This window comes from Peromyscus eremicus, chromosome 8a, assembly GCF_949786415.1.
Source record: "Peromyscus eremicus chromosome 8a, PerEre_H2_v1, whole genome shotgun sequence".
NCBI lineage: Eukaryota > Metazoa > Chordata > Mammalia > Rodentia > Cricetidae > Peromyscus > Peromyscus eremicus.
This window is the reverse complement of record NC_081423.1, coordinates 18,678,749-18,687,699: the sequence shown is the minus strand read 5'-3', so window position 1 is coordinate 18,687,699 and position 8,951 is coordinate 18,678,749. Positions and strand designations below refer to the sequence as shown.

Genomic DNA, 8,951 nt, shown 5'->3' with positions numbered 1-8,951 from the left:
TAGCTAGCCTGGAACTCACTATGTACACCAGACTAGACTTACAGAGATCTGTTTGCCTCTGCTTCCAGAGTGCTGGGACTAAAGGTATGCACCACCACACCCAGCTGTTTTTATGACTTTTGATGTGGAATTTTGGAGTAAAGATTCCTAGCATACTGAGGCTTATTTAAATAAAATCTGGATTGATAAAATGAAGCATTATTATAAAATAAGTACAAAATTACCATATTCTTTGTCCCTGAGCAGTTGTGTGTGTGTGTGTGTTTCTGTCTCTGTCTCTGTCTCTCTCTCTCTCCTCTGTCTCTGTCTCTGTCTCTGTCTCTCTCTCTCTCTCTCTCTCTCTCTCTCTCTCTCTCTCTGTAGACCACCAGACTGACCTTAAAAAAAAAACTTTCCATTGTTCTTCCTGCCTCAACCTCTGTGAATGCTGGGATTACAGATGTGAACCATCAGGTCTGACCTCCAAGCAGTATGCTGTTCATCTGGCTTTTGCAAATCAGATTTCTTAAAATTAATAAACTTATATGTAACATTAACACTTTGCAATGCAAAGTTTATTGATGTAAAAAAAACCTTATAGTTTTCCTTGAAACAATTTGCTAATTGTTTTTTCAAAAAGTTAGAAAGTTTTTTAAACTTTTATTTATTTTTATGTGTACGGATATTTTGCCTGCATGTATGTCCGTGGACCACATGAGTTCCTGGTGCCTACAGATGCCAAAAGAGAACATTGGATATTTTGTAACTGGAATTACATACAAATGGTTGTAAAACACCATATGGGTGTTGGGAATTGAACTCAGGTCCTCTGGAAATATAGCCAATGCTCTTACCCACTGAGCCAACTCTCCAGCCCCAATTAGAAAGTTTTATTCAAGTTTTCTATTAGTGTGTTTCTCCAACAAAATTCAGTAAGATGTGCATGTATCTGGAATTTAAGAAATAATATCAATGTGTATAAATATGATAAGATGGCCAACTGTTCAGCTGGAATGTGATAATCTTTTTTTTTTTTTTTTTTTTTTTTTTTTTTTTTGGTTTTTCGAGACAGGGTTTCTCTGTGTAGCTTTGCGCCTTTCCTGGATCTCACTCTGTAGACCAGGCTGGCCTCGAACTCACAAAGATCCGCCTGCCTCTGCCTCCCGAGTGCTGGGATTAAAGGCATGCGCCACCACTGCCCGGCCAAGGAATGTGATAATCTTAAAGTCTGAGTGTATTTGACTTATTTTTATTTTATGCCTATGGGTGTTTTTGCTTGAATGTATGCCTGTGTACCACATGTATGCAGTGCCTGTGGAGGTCAGAAGAGGGGATCAGATCCTCTGGAACTGGAGTCACAGACAGTTGTTAGCCACCATGTGGGTGCTGTGAACGGAACATATCTTCTTCAAGAGCAGCATGTGCTCTTCATGGATGATTCTCTCTCCAGTCCCCCTGACTGTATTTTAAATATCACAAATTATTGCAACGTTGAAAACAGTTGCTAGGATTCTTCATTAAAGTTTAATTTTTTTCCCTTTCAGAAAGATACTTTTATTTATTTTTTGTTTTTCTAGGCTACTTTATTTCTTAAAGCATGTTTTTTAATATTTAATTTTTCTTTTCTTTTTTTTGTTTTGTTTTGTTTTTCAAGGCAAGGTTTGTTTGTGTAGACCAGGCTGGCCTCCAAGGCAGATTCACCTGCCTCTGTCTCCCAAGTGCTGAGATTAAAGGCATGCACCACTGCCACCCGGCAATATTTAATTTTTCTTTGGCATTCACTGAAGAGAACGTTGAAACTTTTGAGGAGACATTAGTATCTCCAAGATTTAAGGTCTAGAACTTTAAGATTTAAGTTAGTGGCAATATCTAAGTTTGTTACAGTCTATATTATTGCCCAACATATTTGGAATAAGAAGCTAAGCAGGCAGGTAGTGGTGGCCAATGCCTTTAATCCCAGCACTCAGGAGGCAGAGGAACGCAGATCTCTGTGAGTTTGAAGCCAGCCTGGTCTACATAGTGAGTTCCAGGACAGCCAGGGCTACACAGAAAAACTCTGTCTTGAAAAGAAAAACAAAAAGAAAAGAAAGGAAGGAAGGAAGGAAGGAAGGAAGGAAGGAAGGAAGGAAAGAAAGAAAGAAAGAAAGAAAGAAAGAAAGAAAGAAAGAAAGAAAGAAAGAAAAGAGAAGAAGCAGCAGCTAAGCAGTTTTATGTTAGAAAGCCCTATGCAAAGGAAAGCTTTAAAGACTATGGCAAATTAAATTGCATTATACATGTGTTTGGATGAATTCAGTAAAGATTGATAGCTCCCTCTAGTGATTGAAAATAAAGTAGAAACATATTAAGTAAATGATTATATTTGTAATAGCAGCTAACTGTCTCATTACTTTGTACTATTCCTTGGAGAATTGAATGTTTATGAAGATTGTTAGATGTTTGTCTGGGATAAATGCATTTAAATATTTCCTAGTCAAAAATGTTTGTTAGAGCTGGTAAAATATAACAAGTCCATGAAATTAAATTTACCATCTACATCTGTGTTTAATATTGGTCTTCTCTACTCTTTTGTTTTTCAGAAAATAATTGGTATAGTTATTGGGAAAACAGATGTCAAAGGCTTTCCAGACAGAAAAAGCTGAGTTCTATTTAACTCTTTCTTAATTTTTCATTAAGTACGGCTTACGACTGCTACAAAGTATGTTTAGCTGGCTATATTTTCTAGTGTGTTTAATACCTTAAGAACAATGGCCAGGCCTTCTACATGTATGGTCATACCAATTCAAGGCTGTGTATGTATAAAGACAGATAATATTTTCAATGATTTAATGTGATATTTTCCAACTATATTTTAAAGGCTTTAGAAATATAGTTAATTAAATTTACCAATTCATTAATTTATAGTTTCATATTACCAGATACAATGGTGTCTAAGAGTATGAACTTGGAACTAGATTTACTGGTCTTAGTCACTAAGTGATCTAAGATCTTTCCTACATTCACCCATGAAGAAGGAATCCAGCAGACACAAAAGTTAAATGATTCTTTTTTTATTCTGAGACACGGTCTCACATAGGTAGCCCTGGCTGTCCTGGAACTCACTCTGTAGACCAGGCTGGTCTCAAACTCATAGAGATCCTCCTGCCTCTGCCTTCCGGGTGCTGGGATTAAAGAAGTGTGCCACTACGCACCACCAATTCAGATGCTTTTAATGACACTGTGTACAGTGGACCTGTGGGTCATCTCCACATTGGGTAGAGATGGCAGAGGGACAAGGCTGAGAGGACAATGGTCACATGGAACAACAACAGGAGCACAAAAAACTTGGTCTTAGTGCCGAATGTCTGTAATCCCGGCACTTGGAAGGCAGCGGCAGATTTAGGTTTTATTTTGTTTTTAAATTTTTATTTGTTTTATGTGTTTGAGTGTTCTGTCTGCATGTGCCTGGTACCTGCAGAACCAGAAGAGGATGCCCAATGCCCTGGGACTGTAGTTACAGATGGTTATAAGTCCCAATGTAGGTCCTGGAAATTAAACCCAGGTGTCGGATCCCCTGGAGACTGAATTACAGGTAGTTGTGAGCTGCTAGATGTGGGTGTGGAGAACTGAGCCCTTAACTGCTGAGCCATCTCTCTAATCCCTCTTATATTACTTTTTAAATTACCAAAAGCAACAGAAAAAAATACCACTCTGTAAAAAAATGTACTTGCTGCCCTCTAGTGGTACTTTAGTTGCACACAAAATGTTTTGAAACAACTGTTTAGGTATGACTTATGACTTTGGTTAAAGCTTTTCCTAATCTTGTTGGGCCTCCCCTGTGAAATAATACTCAATTAGGGTTTTGTGACTATAATAGTTGAAAAACAGGAAATCTAAGCTAACATCTGGACCGTTCAGGTCTGCATGTCACTTTCTTTTGAATACACAGGTATGGGAAGAAAAAGGGCCATAGTGAGATCTAACTACCATGGCTGCTTATTACACTGTACTTGGAAATGCATGAAAGCATAGTGTAGTATAGAATGTACATTAGGGGATGATTAAGTAATTAAGAAGATCACCAAAAGTCCAAGACCAGTCTGCTCTACCCTGTCTCACAAACAAAAACTAAACTAAATAAAGCAGGGACTATATCTAGGAAATAACATTTTCTACCATTTTAAATATTTTATTACCATCATCATTATTTTGTTGGGTAATCATTTGTTCAAAGTCACATTTACCTGGAATATTAAAGCATTGGTTTTTCCTCAGATATTGGATTGGAAAGATACACTTTCAGTTTCACCATCCGTGACTCCCCAGACCATTTTGTGAATGTATCCTCCTGGGGCAGTGAAGATTATATCAGGCCACTGTCTGAGAGCTTTAAGGTTGGTGAGTGTGGTAAGTAGGCATTAGTTTTTGTTTGGTTGGGTTTTAAGAGAAAGTTTTTCTGTGCATGGTGGTACACATTTTAAATCTCAGCACTTGGGAGACAGAGGCAGGTGGATCTCTATGAGTTTGAGGCCAGCCTGGTCTACATAACAAGGTTCAAGCCAGCCACTGTTACACAATGAGACCCTCTCTCAAAAAACCAGCAGGGGTGGGAGAGGGGAGAGGAGGGGAGAGAGAGAGAGAATGAAGCTCCCTCGGTCACTTACTTTGAACAAGAGGCAGTTCTCTTGCCTCAGCCTCCCAGTGCTGAGATCACAGGCCTCTGCTACCATGCCCAGCAGCACTTTAAAAATATTCCTCTTACAGTATTATTCTTGCGGTAAGTTTGTGGCTGAGTGGAGTCACAGAAAAGTAAAATTCAGTTATTCTGATCCTTATCAGAAAAAGCCAGTGTTAGAAGGCATGCTTTCTGAATGTTTCCTGGTACATGGTAAGTGATACTTTTACTAGATGATATTTTGCCATCTTTTGATTATTTCACGTTCCAACTTGCCTCAACCCCGTAATTATTATTATAGTCACATATCTTTCTATAGACATATCCTGGGCCAATAGTTAGCTATACTGTAGCTTTGGGAACAAGATTTCGTTGGGTCTCACCCATGGAATAACACCCATTAGTTTGTTGGGAATGTTAAGGAAGGGGATGAGTATAAACTTCACCACTTGACAGATGACAACTCCAGCCCAGACGAGAAATAAGAAAGCCTGTGCTCCAGTCCTCCTGTTTGTCAGGAAAAGAGGAGGGAAGAGTGACACAGTAATCAAACCATCTTTTCCAGTGCTGCAGGACCAGACACACATTACACACATCAGTTAAGGGGTGCTGGACTCTATGCACTTAACCATGTGTGTTCCAGGGATATGGACAGTCTCTCCTGAGTTGAATAATGTTGTCGAATGTGTGAACTATGAAGACAGAAAACTTTGAAAACTTCATGGGCCTAGTTCAGTTATAATTCCTTGAATGAATAACACCCATGTCTAGAGAGAGGAATTTCCCTATTAAATGTTACAGGTTGACAGTTGTGAGGATAAATAAAATAAAGGATTGTTTGTGACGTTAGATGTGGAGTAAAGGTCAAGTAAACATTTGTTTTCTTGAAGGGCATGTTGTAACCAAATCAAATGTTGGATACAAGAAAATCAATAAAGTAATATTAGTATGGGTCATCTGTTGGGACTTAAGACACAAAGCCCTGGAAATGTTATGTGGGGCTGAATTGATGACTACATTCCAGGAACCCTTTTCTCCTAGTGACATGAGAAGATGCCTGTGGAGGATGGAACCACGGTGTGAGGGTCACTGTTGTGCCCACTTAGTTCTCATTAATCTTCTGATGATTTTGTGATGGTACCATACTTTGCCCTCTGTTTTAGTGATAATTGAAAATCCTCTGATCCAAAGAAAGGAGACAGAAAAAGAAGAAAAGTTCAGCCCTGCAACTCCTAGGTAATATCTTTCCAGTCCAGAGAGCAACAATCTTTGTGCTAGAATGATAATATTAATAATTTTGTGGAAAATTTACTTTTTCAGTTATTTAATATTAGTAATTTTGTAGAGAAGCAGAAATCTTCAGAAGTTACTCTATTTCAATTTGAAAAATGAGTTGAATTCTCACTTAGAATATTTATCCTTAAGATAAATGACATAATTTATAATTTTTATAATCACAAAAATTAATTTTATCTTGATCAAATCAAAAGTTCCTGAGGCTACCAAAATCCATGGGTGCTCAAGTCCCTTGCACACAGCTTAAATATATCCTCCTCTATAGCTGAAATCATCTCTACCTATAACACCTAATGTCCTTTAAGGGCTATGTGAGTAGTTGTACTGTATTTTTATTAGTTATAGTATTTTATTTTTCTGAAATATTTGATACATGATTGTGTGGGTCTGTGAATGCAGAATTTTCAGATATGGAGTATCGTGCTTAGATTTGTAAACACAAGACCCCAGTTACAATTTAAACTAAACAATTGGAGGGGCTCAGCACTTAAGAGCACTTGCTGCTCTTGCAGAGGACCTGCGTTCACATTAGGCAGCTCACAGCAGCCTGTACTTCTAGCTCTGGGGAAGCTGATGCCCTCTTCTGGCCTCTGTGGACACTACAAACACATAAATATACTCCCACAGACAAAAGCACATACATACAAATAAAAATAAATCTTTAAAAAAATCACTAAACAGGAGATGATAAATGCTGGAATATATATAATATCGTATCAGGTTCCCATTCTACTCACACGCCCTCCTTTATCTTAGGCCAGGTTTCCTGGAAGGAGAACTTGAGAGGAAGATTCTTTACAAGTGGCCTATTGAATCACGTGCAAATGACTGTTCTGAGGGTGGGGATGGGGTAAAGGGGAGTAGCAATTCAGTTCAAGTCCAGCTTCTGTGAGTGGGACTCACACAACTCCAGCCTTTGCCCCCAACTCCCAACTTTTAAACCAATAATTCAGCAATGTTAGTAAATTCATAAAGTATTTAACCATTAAAAAAACAAAAAAAACCCAAAACAACAACAAAACAAGTGGCCTATTGAGGGAGAACCCTGCAAGAATGGGGCTGGGTGGGGAGCTGCAGCTGGAACTCAGGAGAAAGCTCAGGAGTGTGCCTGTCCCCTCGGAGCAGGACCCTGAATTATCCATTACCTACAGTCCATCCCTCATCAGCCCTTCCAAATAATGCTGGGGTAGAGAGTCAGGAGGAGGCCTCACTCCAAGGTGATCCTGTGCCAGCTAACTCCATGCTGCTCTATAAATGGCTCTGGCTGAGTATGGCAGGCTATGGCACAGACACCTGCTCTTCTGACCTCCACTCACGCTTGTCTCTGCAGACACTGAGGATTTTCCTTTCCATGAACACCTGGACTCACTGCACCAAGATCTGCTCAGCTTTCTTGTCCCTCTGCAGAGAACATTCTCCTATCTACTTGAATATTTGCTTCTTTGGGTTACCAGTGTCTCAGCTGGAATGTTACCTCATTTGACCCTCTCATGCATAGAAGCCCTTTCAGTAACTCGCCAAGACTTTCCTCCCCACTCTTAGCATTGTAATCCAGATCACACTCTGAGATGGTTTGATTTGTTGTTCTTATGATCCCTGCTCACATATATGAGCTTCATGAGATTAAGTGAATCTTGTATACTGTTCTCCCCAGTCCTAGATTAGAGAAAGGCACATAATCGATTCTTAGTAAATATGTATGGGAGGTTGGAGGGACATGCTTGGCAGACCCAACAAATGTGAAACCTCCTGGCATTTTCCAGAATATCCAGAATAATTAACTTTTAGGTTGGGCAATAGGAAACTGCTGGCATTCAACACATTTTCACCTAAAATAGAAGTTTCATAGCTAATAATCTGGCATAGGTGGAATACAGAGTGGGTGAGGAAAGGGAGAAGCAGATATACTTCTCAGATGAAATTCACTTCTTAGGGATGAGCAGGAACAGAAAGTCTTTTATCTGGGGAATAATGTCCTATTCTGTAGTTTAGGAAGATCAATTTGACTGTAATGTGGAGGGTGAGTCACAGAGGAGATGAGTCAGGAGACAAGGGCAATGATTTGGAGAAGTGATAGTGTGAATGACTAAGGCAAAGTAGGAAGGAGGGACTGGACCAGAGTTCTGTGGAGGAGGGTTTGTCAAGACTTGTGAAAGGAACTTGATACAAGGAAATGGAAACCCCAGGTCCACTACACTGTGAGAGTTCTAAATCTACTTCACATATAGCACTACAGAAGTAAGCAAAACGGAATTCTTGACCCCAGGTAAAACAATTAGGTAAAACAATCAGAGTCATAAAAGAAATAATGATGGCTGGCCAGTTAGTTCAGTTGGTTAGAGCATGGCGTTAATTATACCCAGGTCGAGGTAGCTTCAAGTGTTGGGCAAGGTCCTACAACTAGTATGATTAGAACTCACAGAAAAAATTAATTCTTAATATATGTTCTTAATTAAAAGAACATTATTTCACTGAAGAAATATTTAAAGACTGATATAAAAATGCATTATACAGAAAAATATTTTATAGTATTATTTGATGTTTTTAAGAGTAAAAATCTAGGGGCTGGAGAGATGGCTCAGCTCTTTCTGAGGCTTCGAGTTCAATTCCCAGCACCCACATGGTGACTCACACCATCTGTAACTCCAGTCCCAAAGGATCTGACCTCTCTTCTGGACTCTACAGGCAATGCATGAACATAGTTCACAGACACAGATTTAGGTAAAACATTCTTACACATAAAATAAAAACCTCACAAAAATTTAATGGTAAAAATACAACTTTCTTAGAGCACTCTAAATTCTAACAGAAGTAACTGAATGTAGTTTTTGTTTTATTTTTTTAAAACAGGGTCTGCTTTTACAATTCAGGCTGGCCTGGAATTCCCTACCTATACCTTGGTGGCCTTGAACATGTGTTAGTCCTTCTGCAAATTAGACCTGCTTCCCAAGTGCTGGGATTACAAATGTGGGCTCCCACACCTAGCTATATAATTTAATGTGAACCAAAGTATTGTTTTAATTAA

At 38.9% G+C, this 8,951-nt stretch overlaps 1 protein-coding gene across 4 annotated transcripts in view; it reads left to right on the top strand.

Annotated features, from left to right (window-relative positions):
* Positions 1-8,951, top strand: part of LOC131916802 (meiosis-specific with OB domain-containing protein-like) — a 41,828-nt gene that overhangs the window by 12,806 nt on the left and 20,071 nt on the right. For all 4 annotated transcript variants that reach the window (XM_059270347.1, XM_059270345.1, XM_059270344.1 and 1 more), the window contains 3 exons: positions 2,556-2,613; positions 4,231-4,362; positions 5,794-5,866. In XM_059270347.1, coding sequence (XP_059126330.1) covers positions 2,556-2,613; positions 4,231-4,362; positions 5,794-5,866 — 263 coding nt within the window. The remainder of the gene's footprint in view (positions 1-2,555; positions 2,614-4,230; positions 4,363-5,793; positions 5,867-8,951) is intronic.